Source organism: Heteronotia binoei, chromosome 4 (assembly GCF_032191835.1).
Source record: "Heteronotia binoei isolate CCM8104 ecotype False Entrance Well chromosome 4, APGP_CSIRO_Hbin_v1, whole genome shotgun sequence".
Lineage (NCBI taxonomy): Eukaryota > Metazoa > Chordata > Lepidosauria > Squamata > Gekkonidae > Heteronotia > Heteronotia binoei.
The window spans coordinates 13,161,350-13,180,447 of record NC_083226.1 but is presented as its reverse complement, the minus strand read 5'-3'; the positions used below and the strand labels follow the sequence as shown (position 1 = coordinate 13,180,447).

Sequence of the window (19,098 nt, the reverse complement as noted above, 5' to 3'; positions counted from 1 at the left end):
CCATTATACCCTATGAGAATCGATCTCCACATAGGGGATAATGAAGCGTCCAGCATACATTTCCTCCCCCAATCCGGTTTCTGGTGACTCTGAAGCACGGGGTTGGCGTCTTTACTCACGAGTTGCTGCCAACTTCTTCCAAGTAACACGGACACCCCATCCCAAGAGGAAGCCTTTCCAATCAGAGCCTGAAGCCTCCGGAGGGGGAAAGACACATGGTGGCTTTGGGGGCGGGGCTTCCCCCAGCCAGCCAGCTAACTGGGAGCGGGAAGGAGCCTGGGAAAGCGGGAAAAACCCCGGTGGGACCTGGGGATTGGCCAGCCTAAGTGTTGCTTGGCTGTAGGGGACCCGCCCCCCAATCACACCTTCAATGGAGGTCTGGCAACTCTCTCAGGAAGGCTTTGCCTTAACAAAGGGCCTTGATTCCTGACTGAAGCCAGCGGGACCACCCAAGAGAAAAGGACAACGTACTGGGTAGGCTTGCCAATCCCCAGGTCCCAGCGGGGGTTCTTCCGCTTTCCCAGGCTCCTTCCCGCCCCCCGTCAGCTGGCCGGCGAGGGGAAGCCCCGCCCCCAAAGCCACCATGTGACTTTCCGCCTCCGGAGGCTTCAGGCTCCGATTGAAAGGCTTCCTCTTGGGACGGGGTGTCTGTGTTACTTGTTGAGAAATTGGCAGCAACTCGTGAGTAGAGACGCCAACCCCGCATTTCAGAGTCGCCAGAAACGGGGGGGGGGGGAGGAAATGTCTGCTGCGCACTTCATTATTCCTTATGTGGAGATCGATTCTCATAGGGTATAATGAGGAATTGATCTGGAGGTATCGGGGGATCTGGGGGGGCTGTTTTTTGAGGGAGAGGCACCAAATTTTCAGTATAGCATCTAGTGCCTCTCCCCAAAATACCCCCCAAGTTTCAAAACAATTGCACCAGGGGGTCCAATTCGATGAGCTCCAAAAGAAGGTGCCCCTATCCTTCATTATTTCCTATGGAAGGAAGGCATTTTAAAAGGTGTGCTGTCCCTTGAAATGTGATGGCCAGAACTCCCTTGGAGTTCAATTATGCTTGTCACACCCTTGCTCCTGGCTCCGCCCCCGGTGTCTCCTGGCTCCACCCCCAAAGTCCCCAGATATTGCTTGAATTGGACTTGGCAACCCTAGTACTGGGACTGATGGGAAAAAAATAATAAAGAGGAATCTAGGTCTAGGTGGGCAGCTAGGTGGGCAACTTTTTAATGAATTCTAAGGAAGTCGTTTCATGCTGGATTCTGCCTTTTAAGTTCTTTTGCTGGAGGCTAGTCGCAGTTAGATCAGGAGCAAAATGTTCTAGAAGAATGATACGCTCTCCGACTGGTTTCTGAACATTGCAATTTTTAATGTAAGATTTCTGTCTGCTTATTCTTTTACATAGGCACTGACATTTTTGACCTGTATGAAAGCAGAAGGGTACGGTTAACGTGGGACAGCATATTCCACAGTACAGAATGCAACAGAACACCCTGACTGTCACCCGTGTGTTTCTCCTTCATTTCCCTCTTGAGAGTTCCGGCATTTCTTTTTCCAGGGGAAAAAAAAGCCCTGGGCATCATCAATGACATACAGCAGGGGTCCCCAACCCTTTTGAGCCTGCAGGCACCATTGGGATTCTGACACAGTGTGGTGGTCATGACCACAAAATGGCTGCCACAGGAGGTGGAGCCAGCTGCAAAATGGCTTCAGTCACACAGCAAAGATCCTTGAGCTGTGAGGAAAGCTGCTGCTTGAGCAACATTTTAACAAATCTGCATAGCCAATCAAATCTCCCCTGCATAGCCAATCAAATCAAAGGCCTACAGCATTGGACCACCTAAATGAGACACAACCCCATGTCTACTCAAAGCAATACTGCTAGGAAGGACCTAGTGTTCAACCTCCAGTGTGATATATGCCGTCATGTGTCAACAACCTCCTTCTTATCTCTCCAAAGGGTAAATAATTCAGGTTTGTTTTTGCTTTTCCTTACCTCCTGTATAATAGGACTGCCTAGTGAGGAACCAGTGTATTACATTTGAAGAACTTGACTCTAGTTTACGGTGCAATAAAGTGGTGTCAGGTTTGGGGTGTTTTTTTTTTTTTAGATGTTACTAGATTCCTTTTTATTATTTCTGCTGGAACACAGCTAACAGATTATGGCAGCCACTGGGCAGGTCTATTTGCTATAGCAGGGGTGGCCAACGGTAGCTCTCCAGATGTTTTTTTTGCCTACAACTCCCATCAGCCCCAGCCAGCATGGCCAATGGCTGGGGCTGATGGGAGCTGTAGTCAAAAAACATCTGGAGAGCTACCGTTGGCCATCCCTGTACTATAGCAACAGCTCTCCTATCCAGGGGCTCTGGGCTCCCATAGCTGTTCAATGGAGCGTCGGGAACAAAACGAAGAGAAAAACAGCGTTGTAGCAACACTGCAACATCCCTTTCACTTATATAGCCGTGAGGTAGGTCAAGATGGGTAGCCATGTTAGTGTGTCTATAGCAGAGCTGTGACCAAACTGTGGCTCGCAAAGCGCATGCGGCTCTCGGAGCCCTCCAGAGCGGCTTGCAGACCTTCACACACCCCCTGGCCTGAGGGGAAGCGCAGACCCACGTAATCCTCAAAGCTTCCCCTCAGCCCGGCACTGTATGAGGGGGCTTCAGCTCACCTCCGCCAGCACTGCTGAACAAGAGTCCAGTGGCACTTTAAAGACTAACAACATTTGCAGCAAGGTATGAGCTTTCAAATATCTGAAGAAGTGAGCAGTGATTCAGGAAAGCTCACATCCTGCTGCAAATTTTGTTAGCCTTTAAAGGGCTACTGGACTCTTGCTCTTCTCTGCTGTAGCCAGAAGTGACGTCACAGCATCACATTGATGCTCTAGGGATTTCCCAGGCCTCTATGATAAATGGCAAATTCCTAGAGCGTCACTGCAACATTACTCTGCCCCACCCCCCCAAAAGCTGTCAAGGAACCCAAAAGTTCACTCAGTTACTTATGGGTAAATCTAACAGGACCCATGGGTTTAAATCAGGGCAGGCGGTCCTTCAGACATGTGGACACCAGGTCATTAAGATATTTGTTAAATAGACATCACTTGATGTTTAATATTTATTTATTTATTATTAGGGTTTGTAGTTTGGAAGAAAAACTTTCTCCAGTAGAACACGGCACTTGAGCCCGAAAGATTCTACAAACCCTAATGATGATGCCAGCCGTGAAAACCTGAAATCTTTGATATTATTTATTACTTTAAATTTCTGTCCCACCCTCTCCGCAAGCAGACTCAGGGCAGCTAACAGTCAGTTCAGACATTTATATTTACGGTTTAAAACCAATAAAACGCAATTGCAATTAAAACATTCCGCGTCTGAATCTGCCTCAGATCCCAAGAACTGGTGTTGACTAACTGAGCCTGATTCAGTCGAGGAAAGCAAAGCATACAAACAATGAGGTGTTATCAGCTGTATCTTACCTGAATAACTGTGTGAGAAAATTAACCAAGGGAACAAGCTGTACGGTGTAGATGAAGAAATCATGTTGCCTTGAGCATTACCAAAGGATACATTCGAATGGTACCTGTTCTCGTCCCAATCGCCAGAATCTTCTGAACCGGGTCAAAAGCTAAGGCAGTGGGCAAATACGGAAACCCATGGCGAACTGTCTGCAAGAGGAGGAAAATGTCTCTTTGAAGCATGGGTGTGGTAGCAACATTTCATATTCTAATAATCTGTGGTAGACTATTTTGGAAGCCCAAAAACAATGAACAGGCTGATGGCTTTTAAAAACCTTTTAATGCATTGACCCTCTGACTTTTTAACAGTTAAAATTCACCAATATTTATAGTACCACACCACCTCAGTATAGTTCATCGAATCATAGAGCTGGAAGGGACCTCCAGGGTCATCTAGTCCAACCCCCTGCACAATGCAGGAAACTCACAAATACCGCCCCCTAAATTCACAGGATCCTCATTGCTGCCAGATGGCCATCTAGCCTCTGTTTAAAAATCTCCAAGGAAGGAGAGCCCACCACCTCCCGAGGAAACCTGTTCCACTGAGGAACCGCTGTAATGGTCAGGAAGTTCTTCCTAATAGATGCTCTTTTAGGATCCCACATTAAATGTAATTGATTGATTTATATGCCAAAAGTGGCCTATCTCATTCTCCTGTCTTCCATTGTTCCCTCACAACAACCTTGTGAGGTAATGTTACAATCCTGAGATTAGAGTGAAGCAGCCTGTGAGCCCCTCAAGACAGCCTTTCCCTGCTCACACACAGGCTTCAGGCCTTGGCACCCCAAGTTCTACATCCTACGACCCTCAGGTTTAGGCCTGGTGAAAATGAAGAGGGGGGGGAAGGCACCAACCACTGTCAAGAAGTCAGAGTTCTCAAACAGAAATAAAATAAGACCCTCCTGACCGCACTATCCTATCTAATTGTTTTCTTGCTGCCCCCTGCAGTGTCATCTTCTTTGTACACCTTTTCCAACACTTAACAACATGAAGCTGCAACAGCATCTTTCTTTCTTTCTTTCTTTCTTTCTTTCTTTCTTTCTTTCTTTCTTTCTTTCTTTCTTTCTTTCTTTCTTTCTTTCTTTCTTTCTTTCTTTCTTTCTTTCTTTCTTTTCTTCCTTCCTTCCTTCCTGCAGGACTGCTAACATGCATTTCAGTTCAGCCTCAAAAATCACCACCAGGCTTGATGTTAATTTGGGAGACTGGGTTCCACTCTGTGGTAATTGGGTTGCCAATCCCCAGGGTGGGGTTAGGGGAACCCCTGATTTGGAGGTACTCCCCACTCCCGCTTCAGGATTAGCAGAAAGCGGGGGGGGGGTCCAAGCCCCCCTTAGGGTATAGTGGAAAATTAATTTATGGGTATCGGAGGCTTGAGACTGGAGATGAGCTATAATCCCAGGGGATCTCCGGGCCCCTCCTGGAGGCTGGGATCCCTACTCAGCAGTACATGTTCATAATGCATGAAAGAGCGAGCAGGCCGCACAACAGACTCACTTAACTGCAGGCACATTCATATAGGGTTGCCAAGTCCGATTCAAGAAATATCTGGGGACTTTGGGGGTGGAGCCAGGAGATGTTGGGGGTGGAGCCAGGAGACTTTGGGGGTGGAGCCAAGGAGCAAGGTTTTAACAAGCATGATGGAACTCCAAAGGGAGTTCTGGCCATCACATTGAAAGGGACCGCACACTTTTTAAATGCCTCCCCTCCACAGGAAATAACGAAGGATAGGGGCACATTTTGGGGCTCATAGAATTGCACCCCCTGGCCCAATCTTCTTGAAACGTGGAGGGCGTTTTGAGGAGAGGCACTGGATGCTATGCAGAAAATCTGGTGCCTCTATCTCAAAAGACAGCTCCCTCAGAGCCCCAGATACCTGCAAGTCAATTCTCCATTATTCCCTATGGGAATCGGTCTCCATAGGAAATAATGGAGTACCCAGCTGATATCCCCCCCCCCCCCACACACACTTTCTGATGACCCTGAAGCAGGTGGAGGGCCTCCAAACCGGGGGGGGGGTCCCCTGCCCACCCCGGGATTGGCAACCCTTAGGGTTGCCAAGTCCAATTCAAGAAATATCTGGGGACTTTGTGGGTGGAGCCAGGAGACTTTGGGGGTGGAGCCAGGAGACATGGGGGGGTGGAGCCAAGATCAAGGCTGTGACAAGCATAATTGAACTCCAAAGGGAGTTCTGGCCATCACATTTAAAGCGACAGCACACCTTTTCAATGCCTTCCTTCCATAGGAAATAATGAAGGATAGGGGCACCATCTTTTGGGGCTCATAGAATTGGACCCCCTGGTCCAATCCTTTTGAAACTTGGTGGGTATTTTGGGGAGAGGCATTAGATGCTATACTGAAAATTTGGTACCTCTACGCCAAAAAACAGCCCCCCGCAGAGCCCCAGATACCGCGGATCAATTCTCCATGATTTTCTATGGGAATAAATCTCCATAGGGAATAACAGAGTTCCCAGCAGACATTCCCCTCCCCCCCCCCGCTTTCTGACGACTCTGAAGCGGGGGGAGGGTCTCCAAACCAGGGGATCCCCTGCCCCCACCTGGGGATTGGCAACCCTAGCAACCCTACATTCATAACATTTGCCCCTAATTAATTTAACTGCACTGAGTTATCAGCTTCTCCGTGAGCTATTCTTATTCCTTCTTACTGGGCGGTGGTTGCTTTGTTACATGCTCCAGGCCTTCAGGATGGGGTGGGCTACAGATAAACAGATCCAAGAAGATATCTGGTCCAAACAAGGGCTTCTTAGGAAAACGCCCTTTGAGATGGAGAGTCCCCCAGCAATCTAAATTTATTCCCAGCCACTGGTCCCCTTTTAATGCATGTACAAAGAGATGCGTTTGCCTAGATGGCTTGCCAAGAAAACAGGAGCTGCTGAACCGAAGCTGCCTGCCTGCATAGATCCAAGGATGCTTATAAATAGCGTACCATTACCTCATTGCCTTCCTCTCTTTGGCAATTCAAGCCTACACACGTGTACCGGCAGCGGCAGCCTGCAACGGAGGGACTGGAAGGTGGGCAGACGCAGGCCTAAATAAGGTCAAAGTTAAGCAGAGTCTGCAGACTGCCAAGAAGAACTCTCGAAACCGAGGCTTGCTAGGGCCCTTCTGGAGTCCCCAAAGCAGCCTGCGCCAACACAGCTGCCCTGCCCTGAGCTCAACACCAGCTGGGCTGAGAAGGGCGCATCCGGGGCTTCAGTAGGGATGCCACACCTAGGGTTGCCAATCCCCAGGTGGGGGCAGGGGATCCCCCAGTTTGGAGGCCCTCCACCCGCTTCAGGGTCATCAGAAAGGGGGGGGGGAAATGTCTGCTGGGAACTCTGTTATTCCCTATGGAGATTTATTCCCCTAGGAAATAATGGAGAATTGATCTGCAGGTATCTTGGGCTCTGGGGGGGCTGTTTTTTGAGGTAGAGGTACCAAATTTTCAGTATAGCATCTAATGCCTCTCCCCAAAATATCCACCAAGTTTCAAAAAGATTGAACTGGGAGGTCCAATTCTATGAGCCCCGAAAGAAGGTGCCCCTATCCTTCATTATTTCCTATGAAAGGAAGGCATTTAAAAGGTGTGCGGTCCCTTTAAATGCGATGGCCTGAACTCCCTTTGGAGTTCAAGTATGCTTGCCACACCCTGGCTCCACCCCCAAAGTCCCCAGATATTTCTTGAATTGGACTTGGCAACTCTAGTCAATCCCCAGATGCGGGCAGAGGATCCCCCAGTTTGGAGGCCCTCCCCCCGCTTCTGGATCATCAGAAAGCCTTCCCAAGCTTCTTCTAGCCTTCTGAAGTGGAAAGGCACATGGCAGCTCGGGCGGGCCAGCTGACTGGGCACGGGAAAGAGCCTGCAAAACCAGGGGAATCCCCTGCTGGGACCTGGAGATTGGCAAGCCTAGGAGGGACCTCGGTTAGAAGGCAATAGAGTCCACCCTCCAAAGCCTCCACTTTCTCCAGGGGAACTGACCTCTGTAGTCTGGAAATCAGTTGTAATTCAGGGATGTTTCCAGGCCCCACCTGGTGGTTGGCAACCACAGGGGTGGCATTCTAGCAGGAGCTCCTTTGCATATTAGGCCACACACCCCTGATGTAGCCAATCCTCCAACAGCTTAGAAGGCTCTTTTTTTGTAAGCTCTTGGAGGATTGGCTACATCACGGGTGTGTGGCCTAATATGCAAAGGAGCTCCTGCTAGAATGCCACCCCTGGGCATAGGGTTGCCAATCCCCAGGTGGGGGCAGGGGATTCCCCGGTTTGGAGGCCCTCCCCCTGCTGCAGGGTCATCAGAAAGCGGGGGGAGGGGAAGGAAATGTCTGCTGGGAACTCTGTTATTCCCCATGGAGATTTATTCCCATAGAAAATAATGGAGAATTGATCTGCGGGTATCTGGGGCTCTGGGGGGCTGTTTTTTGAGGTAGAGGCACCAAATTTTCAGTACAGCATCTAGTGCCTCTCCCCAAAATATCCCCCAAGTTTCAAAATGATTCGACCAGGGGGTCCAATTCTATGAGCCTCTAAAGAAGGTGCCCCTAGCCATTATTTCCTATGGAAGGAAGACATTTAAAAGGTGTGCCGTCCCTTTAAATGTGATGGCCAGAACTCCCTTTGGAGTTCAATGATGCTTGTCACAGCCTTGATCTTGGCTCCACCCCTAATGTCTCCTGGCTCCACCCCAAAGTCCCCAGATATTTCTTGAATTGGACTTGGCAACCCTACCTGGGCAACCCTCATTACTAAGTCACTGACAGAAGCACATCTAGAGCAGTACATTTACACGAGTCCTGCCTGTCCACAGTTGTTCAACTCGTCGCTTTCCCAGCCAATCATACCTCCAACGGGGGCTTTTTTTTTGTAGCAGGAACTCCTTTGCATATTAGGCCACACACCCCTGATGCAGCCAATCCTTCTGGAGCTTACAGTAGGCCCTGTAAGAAGAGCCTGTAAGTTCTGGGAGGATTGGCTACATCGGGGAGGGGGGTGACCTAATATGCAAAGGAGCTCCTGCTACAGAAAAAAAGCCCTAAAGAGAGGTCCACTTATCACCCTCCAACCAGGGCTTTTTTTGTAGCAGGAGCTCCTTTGCATATTAGGCCACACACCCCTGACGTAGCCAATCCTCCTGGAGCTTACAGTAGGCCCTGTACGAAGAGCCCTGTAAGGAATTCTAGCAGGACCTCCTTTGCATATTAGGCCACACCCCCTGATGTAGCCAATCCTCCTGGAACTTACAGTAGGCCCTGTACGAAGAGCCCTGTAAGCCTTTTGAGGATTGGCTACACTGGCGGGGTGTAGCCTAACAGGCAAAGGGGTTCCCGCTACGAAAAAAGCCCCGTCTCCAACAGAATTTCATGTTTGCAAACTTCGCCGCTGGATCCCTGTGAATCGTGTTCTCCCACAAGAGCTGCGGTGAAGTCATTGTGATTGCTGGCACCCAGACAGTCATGTGTTTACTTCTTCTTCTTTTTTTAAGCTATCCTCAGAGGGAAAGGACATTTTTTTTGTTCAAAACGTCTCCTGGAAATCCTTAAGGCGAGAACGTAAATGGAGATACAAGGCGAGTTAAACAGATAACAAGGCTGTTAAGGGCCCTCCAGCAGCTATCCGAAGCTGAAAGGAATGTTTTGAGCTTGAGCAGCCCGAATTCCTTTCAATTGGTAGTTTTGCCTAATGTGGTCTAACGTGAGACAGGGACTTTCGAGAAGAATTCAATGGCTCTTCTCGCTGAGAGTGGGTGGATAATTTATCTGAGGAAGGTGATTTACCTGAAAGAGTGAAGTTGTGTGCTCTATAGACGTGTGGGGGGGCGGGGAACAACTTTTCAGTTTTTGATTTAGAAACGAACGAGTCACTAAGGAGCAGGGATTGTGCAGAAACGGAGGTTTGAAACAGACAAGAGCCAGCGATTTTTAAAGGGGAATGAGTCCCAGGGTTTTTTTGTCGCGGGAACTCCTTTGCATATTAGGCCACACACCTCTCTGATGTAGCCAATCCTCCAAGAGCTTACAGTAGGCCCTGGAAGAAGAGCCCTGTAAGCTCTTGGAGGATTGGCTACATCAGGGATGTGTGTGGCCTAATATGCAAAGGAGTTCCTGCTACCAAATAGTGACTCAGTGTGGGATTACTGGAAGTGGGGGAAGAAATTGGTTAAAACGGGGGTGTTGAACTCATTTGTTCGGAGAGACAGAGCTGACATAAATGAGACCTTATTGGGCCAGGCCTGCTGCCAGGCCATGTTTTAGTTTTTTTAGTTTATTTATTTATTTGAGATTTATATCCCGCCCTTCCCACCAGGTGGCTCAGGGCGGCTTACAACGTATAAAAGTTTAGTTTATTTATGATTTATATCCCTCCCTTCCCACCAAGTGGCTCAGGGCGGCTCACACCATAAAATCCAACATAAAAATTAAGTTTAAGCATTTAACACAGTTAAAACATTTAAAACATAAAAACATTAGGAATAACAGAAGTCTAATAGAACCACACTTAGTTTCTTGTGCCGATTAGTTATAAGCCAGCTGGAAGAGGGTTGTCTTACAGGCCCTGCGGAACTGAGCAAGGTCCCTCAGGGCCCTCACCTCTTCCGGCAGCTGGTTCCACCAGGAAGGGGCCATAACAGAGAAGGCCCTGTCCCTGGTAGATTTTAAGCGGGCTTCCTTTGGCCCGGGGATAACGAGAAGGTTTTGGGTTCCCGATCTCAATACTCTCTGGGGAACATGTGGGGAGAGACGGTCCTTCAGGTAGGCAGGTCCTAGGCCATATAGGGTTTTAAAGGTAATAACCAGCACCTTGTACCGGACTCGGTATATTATTGGCAGCCAGTGCAGAACCCGGAGCCCCAGCCAAATGTGCTCCCATCTTGGGAGCCCCAATAACAGCCGGGCCGCAGCATTCTGCACTAGCTGCAACTTCCGGGTTCGGCACAAGGGCAGCCCCATGTAGAGGGTATGTGTGCCATAAACTGTCATTTCAGATAGCAGAGATATAAACTTTATAAAGGACACAGACAAACGCAATTAAAGATTTGTTTAAAACTTAAAAGATGATTAAAAGATTAGCACTCTTGCAATATTTTGCTTATTTAACAGTCTCTGATAACTGACACCTCTTGCTATGAATTATTGCATCAATGTCTGTGCCGTAGCAATCTGGCGTATGCTGTTCAAGTGTTGTGTAAGTCACAAACCTACTTTTGATTTATTGACATTCATTACAGAACCTCATGGTGCAGAGTGGTAAAGCTGCAGTACTGCAGTCTTAAACTCTGCTCATCATGACCTGAGTTCAATCCCGGCGGAAGCTGGGTTCAGGTAGCCAGATCGAGGTTGACTCAGCCTTCCATCCTTCCGAGGTCAGTAAAATGAGTACCCAGCTTGCTGGGGGGAAAGTGTAGGTGATTGGGGAAGGCAATGGCAAACCACCCCGTAAAAAACGTTGTGAAAGCAACGTCACCCCAGAGTCGGAAACGACTGGTGCTTGCACCGGGGACTACCTTTACCTTTTTATTACAGAAATCTCATGGTCAATGCGTTGAGCCTAAGACCCAAGCCAAAACATGAAATGGCTGGGCATCGTGAGCTTTTGTACATAAACTGCTTCATGCGCTGGTCAGCCAATGGAGAAAAAAGCTTTGCTCTGTAGCTCCTGTGCAACTGAACAAGCCTGATAAAGCAAGCACTAATGCAGATGGAAGCAAGAGAGAGAGAAAGAAGCAGATGACAGTGAGTTGCTTGCAGGCCTGATAAGAGCCTTCCGGGAGCCTGATACAGCCCTCGGACTGCACGTTTGACGCGCCTGGGTTAAAACTTTCAGCTTGGCACAATTTCACTAACTGAAACCAACTGCTTTGCTATTAAATCTTTGCTCATCTTCCCCCCCACACCACCACCTTGAAAAGTCTATGGATAGCAGTGTTGGTTTAAAGCAACAGAACAAAGTTTGACTCCAGCGGCACTTTTAAGACCAACAAAATTTAATGTTGGGTATAAGCTTTCACCGGCATGCACATGAAGGCTTATAGCCCGAGTTAAACTTTGTTGGACTTTGTGGAGAAACGCCATTTTGGGCCTACGTTTGTCTGGGAGTGGTTGGAGGAGTCTCTCAAACTCTAGGCAGGCTTTGGGGCCTAGTCTCTTCCTCCTTCCTGCTCCCCTCCTATCTGGAAGCAGCAATTCTGAGGAGGCCTCCTAGAGAGACAGGAAGTCTTTCACGCTGGTCTCCCAGAAGGCTGCAGGAGGGAAAATCCTGGGCAGGAACTAGGGTTGCCAATCCCCAGGTGGGGGCAGGGGATCCCCCGGTTTGGAGACCCTCCCCCCGCTTCAGGGTCGTCAGAAAGCGGGGGGAGGGAAGGGAAATGTCTGCTGGGAACTCTGTTATTCCCTATGGAGATTTATTCCCATAGAAAATAATGGAGAATTGATCTGCGGGTATCTGGGGCTCTGGGGGGGGGGCTGTTTTTTGGGGTAGGGGCACCAAATTTTCAGTATAGTATCTAATCCCTCTCCCCAAAATACCCCCCAAGTTTCAAAAAGATTGGACCAGGGGGTCCAATTCTATGAGCCCCAAAAGAAGGTGCCCTATCTTTCATTATTTCCTATGGAAGGAAGGCATTGAAAAGGTGTGCCGTCCCTTTAAATGTGATGGCCAGAACTCCCTTTGGAGTTCAATTATGCTTGTCACAGCCTTGATCTTGGCTCCACCCCTAATGTCTCCTGGCTCCACCCCCAAAGTCCCCAGATTATTCTATTCACTATTTTAAAACGCCTGTATATAGTTGTATACAAATGTTTTGTCTTTTTAAAAGGTAGTCCCTCTGTACCACATAGTTTCCCCACCCACCTTAGACCACGCTACTGCAAGAGGAGAGTCCAGGGAAGGGGGAAGACATACAGTTGGCAAGGGTGCCAATCCTCCAGGGGTCTCCCAAAGAAGGACTTTGGTCTCTGTCATAACTAGGTGCTGGCTGGGCAGAGGATCTTGAGGCCAGGCCTCAGAACTGGCAAGGGGGATTGGGAGTCCTGTTCCTCTCGGTCGAAACCCCTAAATTGAACAGGTGGTGGCAGCGTGCCCTAGTGGCTGGAAGAAGATTACCTCCCTTCAGGAGTTGGCAACTCAAGAAGAAGAAGAAGAAGATATTGGATTTATATCCCGTCCTCCACTCCGAAGAGTCTCAGAGCGGCTCACAATCTCCTTTACCTTCCTCCCCCACAACAGACACCCTGTGAGGTGGGTGGCGCTGGAGAGGGCTCTCACAGCAGCTGTCCTTTCAAGGACAACCTTTGCCAGAGCTCTGGCTGACCCAAGGCCATTCCAGCAGGTGCAAGTGGAGGAGTGGGGAATCAAACCCGGTTCTCCCAGATAAGAGTCCGCACACTTAACCACTACACCAAACTGGCTCTCTCAAAAGGGAGTTGATGGGACCGGATCTGAAGGCAGAATCGGGCCGGTTCCGTCACAGACTTAAAAGTGCCACTTGACCCAAACTTTGTTCTGTTACTTCACTCAGGGCTTGGGGACTCCCCCTACCCTTTGCTGTCCAGTCATAGCTGATTTTGGGCAACCCAGTGGTATTTTCAGGGTAAGATGTTCAGAGGAAATTGGCCTTTGCCTGCCTTCATGTTGTGACCCTGATAATCCTTGGAGGTCTCCCTCCCACATACCGGCCATAGCAGATCCTGTTTAGCTTATGAGATCTGGTGAGGTCTGGCTAGCTGACACTGAAGCATTGGCCTGTTTTCTCCCGGAATTGAATCTAAATTATAATAATCTTATGAGCTCAGCTTGTTATTTCTGTTTGCAACTGTTGAAACATTTCATTATATTGTACACTTGCATGCCAATTTGCTGTTCAACCTCTGCCTTATAAAGAGGGGTGGAATTCTAGCAGGAGCTCCTTTGCATAATAGACCACGCACTCCTGATGTAGCCAATCCTCCAAGAGCTTACAAAAAAGAGCCCTGTAAGCTCTTGGCGGATTGGCCACATTAGGGGTGTGTGGCCTGATATGCAAAGGAGCTCCTGCTAGAATTCCATCCCTGCTTATAAATATACGGACAGGCAAGTCTGATTCTTCCATGCTATTTGACAAAGTGTGCGTGCACACCAAAGCTCGCAACCTGAATAAAACTCTGTTGGTCTTAAAGATGCTATTGGATTCCATCACATAGGCCTATTATTTAGGGTTGCCAACTCCCTGGAGGAAAACATGTCCTGTCTCTTCAATAAAGGCTCAGTAGTATGTTATTGACAAAATGATGTTATTTACCTCCAGGGCTTTTTTGGTAGCAGGAACTCCTTTGCATATTAGGCCACACCTCCTGATGTAGCCAATCCTCCAAGAGCTTACATAGGCCCTGGAAGAAGAGCCCTGAAAGCTCTTGAAGGATTGGCTACAGCAGAGGTGTGTGGCCTAATATGCAAAGGAGCTCCTGTTACAAAAAAACGTCCTGTTTACCTCCATGCTTGCAAAGCTTCAAGCCGCCATTTTCACACATTCAGCCACCATTAAAGAGAAGCGACTTCCCCCTTCTCCAAACCGCTAGCATCCGTCATTTTCCCCTTGTTCGTGGATTTTCTTCTTTCTCCACCAAACCTACCAATGAGTTACTGGTAATATGCAATTTCTCCATTTTATTTTCCTGGTCATTTCGGGGGGTTTCCCCCCCAAAAAAGTCTTTTTCTGCTTCGTCTCTCGGGATATTCTATATTCTCCCTTGGGTGCCCCCGTTTCTAGCCTCGCTCTCTCTTGTTCAGAACTAGGACGGCCTTTGGATGCTCTGCCAAGCCTTCCTTCCTAGAGCTCGAGTGCATCCTGGAGACTCCGGCCGTCTACATAATAAGGTTTCTGTTATTTACAAAACGGAGGAGGAATTACAGGAACACATTAGGCAATGCAGGAAATGCTTGCCTACAAGCAGAAAGCAGCGAGCTCGCACTCGGAGCATCAAACCCATAGGGCACAAGCCGCTTCCACCGGCTTTTCCTTTTTTAAAAAACCAACAAATGCAGCCAACTTATAGGGCAGCCAGTACCAGGTCGGGAAATTCCTGGAGATGTGGTGGTGAAGGAAGAGCAGCGTTGGGGGAAGAGAGGAACCTCTGGCATATTAAACCATTAAAACCCTCCAAGGCAGTCATTTTTCTTCAGGGGAACTGATCTCTGTAGCTTGGAGACCAGTTGTAATCCTGTGAGAGCTTTGGGCTTCACCTGGAGGTTGGCACTGGTGTTCCCTCAAAGCTCGCAGCTTTTTAGCCACCAGCTCACACATTGTTGTCGTAGTGCAGGAAAAAGGGCCCCAGAGCAGCTCACAACTTTAATGCCAGTCGCTCACAAAAGTAGAATTTTTGCTCGCAAGACTCCAAAGCTTAGAGGGAGTATTGGCTGGCACCATATCTTATCTGTGTTTTTAAAGAAAACTCAATTTCCCTCAAGGCAAAACTGAAATTATGGGGGAAGAGGGGCATAATGACTTCCAGAAGCAACCTCTCAATTAGGGTTGCCAAATCCCTCGCCGCCTCCAGTGGGGGACTTTCTTCACATGCGTGCAGCATGCGAGGCGCGATGACGTCACCCGGAACTGACATCATATGAACATATGAAGCTGCCTTCTACTGAATCAGACCCTTGGTCCATCAAAGTCAGTATTGTCTTCTCAGACTGGCAGCGGCTCTCCAGGGTCTCCAGCTGAGGTTTTTCACACCTACTTACCTGGACCCTTCTTAGTTGGAGATGCCGGGGATTGAACCTGCGACCTTCTGCTTACCAAGCAGATGCTCTACCACTGAGCCACCGTCCCTCCCCCAAACATCGTTGCATGGCAGCCACTCTAGGTGTTTCTGGGAAAACTCTATGGTTTTTCCGGACGCTGTAGCCATTTGGGAGGGGAAAGCTCTATGGTACCTATTGTCCTTTGGCTTTGCCAGGATTTCTCAATCTCACAGGAGCTATTGAGCAAAGCCTCTATTGGCTGAGACTCCCTGGGCAGGAATGTGGGAGAGAGCTTGCTTTGATACTGACCACAGTATTGCAAGAGTGCTAATACTGTAAGCATGTTTTATTTTAGTTTTTTTTTTAAAAAAAAAAATCGTGTTTGTGTCCTTTATAAAGTTTGTATCTCCACTACCTGGCATTACATTTCATGGTACACATGGCCCGGCCCAACAAGGTCTCATTTATGTCAAATCCGGCCTTCATAACAAATGACTTCATTAGAGCCACATAGAATAAACGATAGGTGTTTGAGAGCCACAAGGAAGGAAGATGAGGGAGGGGGAGGGAGAAGTGGAAAGAAAGCAACTTTAAATGCATTCGCCAAGCTGCTGGCTGACGGCTTGGAGATGTGATTTAAAGAGACAAATGCCTTCTCCAAGCTGGCTGACAGGGCGGTGGGAGTTTCAAGAGCCACACAATGTATGTGAAAGAGCCTCACGTGGCTCCGGAGCCACAGTTTGGCCACTCCTGGTCTAGGCAAAAATCCCTCTTTAGACCCCCCCTTCTACAGACACCAAGAGCCCCGTAGAAGTACTTTTCTCCCTTTCTCACAATACAAGAACTCGTGGGCATTCAATGAAATTGCTGAGCAGTCAGGTTAAAATGGATAAAAGGAAGTCCTTCTTCACCCAAAGGGTGATTAACATGGAATTCACTGCCACAGGAGGTGGTGGCGGCTACAAGCATAGCCAGCTTCAAGAGGGGGTTAGATAAAAATATGGAGCAGAGGTCCATCAGTGGCTATTAGCCACAGTGTGTGTGTGTGTATATTTACATTAGACTTTTATCCCGCCCTCTCCACAGTACTGCAGTCCTAAGCTCTGCTCACGACCTGAGTTTGATCCCAGCAGAAGCTGGGTTTTCAGGTAGCCAGCTCGAGACTGACTCAGCCTTCCATCCTTCCGAGGTCAGTAAAATGAGTACCCAGCTTGCTGTGGGGGGAAGTGTAGATGACTGGGGAAGGCAATGGCAAACCACCCCATAAAAAGCCTGCCGTGAAAACGTTGTGAAAGCAACGTCACTCCAGAGTCGGAAACGACTGGTGCTTGCACAGGGGACCTTTCCTTTTTTCAACAGGCACCACCCCTAAATCCCCAGGAATTCTCCAGGCCAGAGCTGGCAACACTGAGAGGAGTCCAGAGCAGCAGAAGTGGGTGCTCTTTAAGTGTTAACTCGCTGCGGTAGTCGACTGAGGAGAAACAGGCAGTTTAAATTTAATTAAGGAAATGGACTAGAACAGAGATGGCTGCCTGCCTTAATTACAGTATACAATATCACAGAACCCTTAAAGAAATTACGGAGTATGTGCGTTTGTGTTTCAGTGGCAAACGATGGCAGTGGAACAGGTGGGATAAAAGACAAAGGCGGTATAACGCATGTAAAATGAAATAATCCGTATCCACTAAGATTGGGGGTTCCCTTTCCTGTCCTTTCCTTTCTCCTGTCAAAGCTTAGAGTTGGGAGTGAGCAGTGAAGTGGCCAAGTTTGCGGATGACACTAAATTGTTCTGGGTGGTGAGAAGCAGAGAGGATTGTGAGGAACTCCAAAGGGATCTGTTGAGGCTGGGAGAGTGGGCGTCAACGTGGCAGATGCGGTTCAATGTGGCCAAGTGCAAAGTAATGCACATTGGGGCCAAGAATCCCAGCTACAAATACAAGTTGATGGGGTGTGAACTGGCAGAGACTGACCAAGAGAGAGATCTTGGGGTCATGGTAGATAACTCACTGAAAATGTCAAGACAGTGTGCGTTTGCAATAAAAAAGGCCAACGCCATGCTGGGAATTATTAGGAAGGGAATTGAAAACAAATCAGCCAGTATCATAATGCCCCTGTATAAATCGATGGTGCGGTCTCATTTGGAATACTGTGTGCAGTTCTGGTCGACGCACCTCAAAAAGAATATTATAGCATTGGAGAAAGTCCAGAAAAGGGCAACTAGAATGATTAAAGGGCTGGAGCACTTTCCCTATGAAGAAAGGTTGAAACGCTTGGGTCTCTTTAGCTTGGAAAAACGTCGACTGTGGGGTGACATGATAGAGGTTTACAAGATAATGCATGGGATGGAGAAGGTAGAGAAAGAAGTCCTTTTCTCCCTTTCTCACAATAAAAGAACTCGTGGGCGTTCGATGAAATTGCTGAGCAGACAGGTTAAAACGGATAAAAGGAAGTCCTTCTTCACCCAAAGGGTGATTAACATGTGGAATTCACTGCCACAGGAGGTGGTGGCGGCCACAAGCATGGCCACCTTCAAGAGGGGTTTAGATAAAAATATGGAGCACAGGTCCATCAGTGGCTATTAGCCATAGTGTGTGTGTATATATAATTTTTTTGCCACTGTGTGACACAGAGGGTTGGACTGGATGGGCCATTGGCCTGATCCAACATGGCTTCTCTTATGTTCTTATGTTTTTCACGAACAGGGACGGACCTGCCACTAGGCAAACTAGGTGATCGGCTAGGGCACCAGCCTTCTGGGGCGCACCGAATTGGACACCCCCATGTGACTCAATGACATTATCAGTGCTGGGAGGGGGGCTCCGGAAGTTAGCCTTAATTGGAGCGCGAGACAGTCTAGGGCTGGCCGTTTATGAATCGATGCCCTCGAGCAGCAGAAACAGTGAAAGGATTAAAGGGCTGGAAAGACACTGGCTAGAGACAAAGGAATGGGGGGGGGGAGGTAGCGCAATTGTAATATAGCAGGTTCGATGCATGGAAGAGGCGAGGCGGTAGTGAAGATCGATGGTGCGGTCTCATTTGGGATACTGTGTGCGATTCTGGTCGCCGCACCTCAAAAAGGATATTATAGCATGGGAGAAAGTGCAGAAAAGGGCAACTAGAATGATTAAAGGGCTGGAACACTTTCCCTATGAAGAAAGGTTAAAACGCTTGGGGCTCTTTAGCTTGGAGAAACGTCGACTGCGGAGTGACATGATAGAGGTTTACAAGATAATGCATGGGATGGAGGAAGTAGAGAAAGAAGTCCTTTTCTCCCTTTCTCACAATACAAGAACTCGTGGGCATTCAATGAAACTGCTGAGCAGTCGGGTTAAAATGGATAAAAGGAAGTATTCTTCACCCAAAGGGTGATTAACATGTGGAATTCACTGCCCCAGGAGGTGGCGGCAGCTGCAAGCATAGCCAGCTTCAAGAGAAGGTTAAATAAAAATATGGAGCAGAGCTCCATCAGTGGCTATTAGCCACAGTGTGTGTGTGTTTGTGTGTGCGTGTGTGTGTGTATTATTTACATTAAACTTTTATCCCGCCCTCTCCGCAAGTGGACTCAGGGCGGCTTACAACAGTCGTTTACACGATTTAAAACAATAAGTCAATAAAATCTATAAAACATTAATACAATTAAAATTTAAAAACTATTCCACAGTGCTGTACCATTACTATGTTGGCGGTTCTGCTTTTCAGACGGTTGGTGTGACACAGAGTGTTGGACTGGATGGGCCATTGGCCCGATCCAACATGGCTTCTCTTACGTACTTATGTTCTTTATTTGGTACAGCATAAGGTAGCCTGCACTTCAAGACTGAGGAACTGGGCTAACTATCTACAACTCAGGGTTCCCACGCAAGCACGCT

At 48.2% G+C, this 19,098-nt stretch overlaps 1 protein-coding gene across 2 annotated transcripts in view; it reads right to left on the bottom strand.

Moving 5' to 3' along the window:
* Window positions 1–19,098, bottom strand: part of STXBP5L (syntaxin binding protein 5L) — a 145,420-nt gene that overhangs the window by 106,029 nt on the left and 20,293 nt on the right. For both annotated transcript variants that reach the window (XM_060236808.1, XM_060236809.1), the window contains exon 2: window positions 3,570–3,667. In XM_060236808.1, the coding sequence (XP_060092791.1) occupies window positions 3,570–3,667 (98 nt within the window). The remainder of the gene's footprint in view (window positions 1–3,569; window positions 3,668–19,098) is intronic.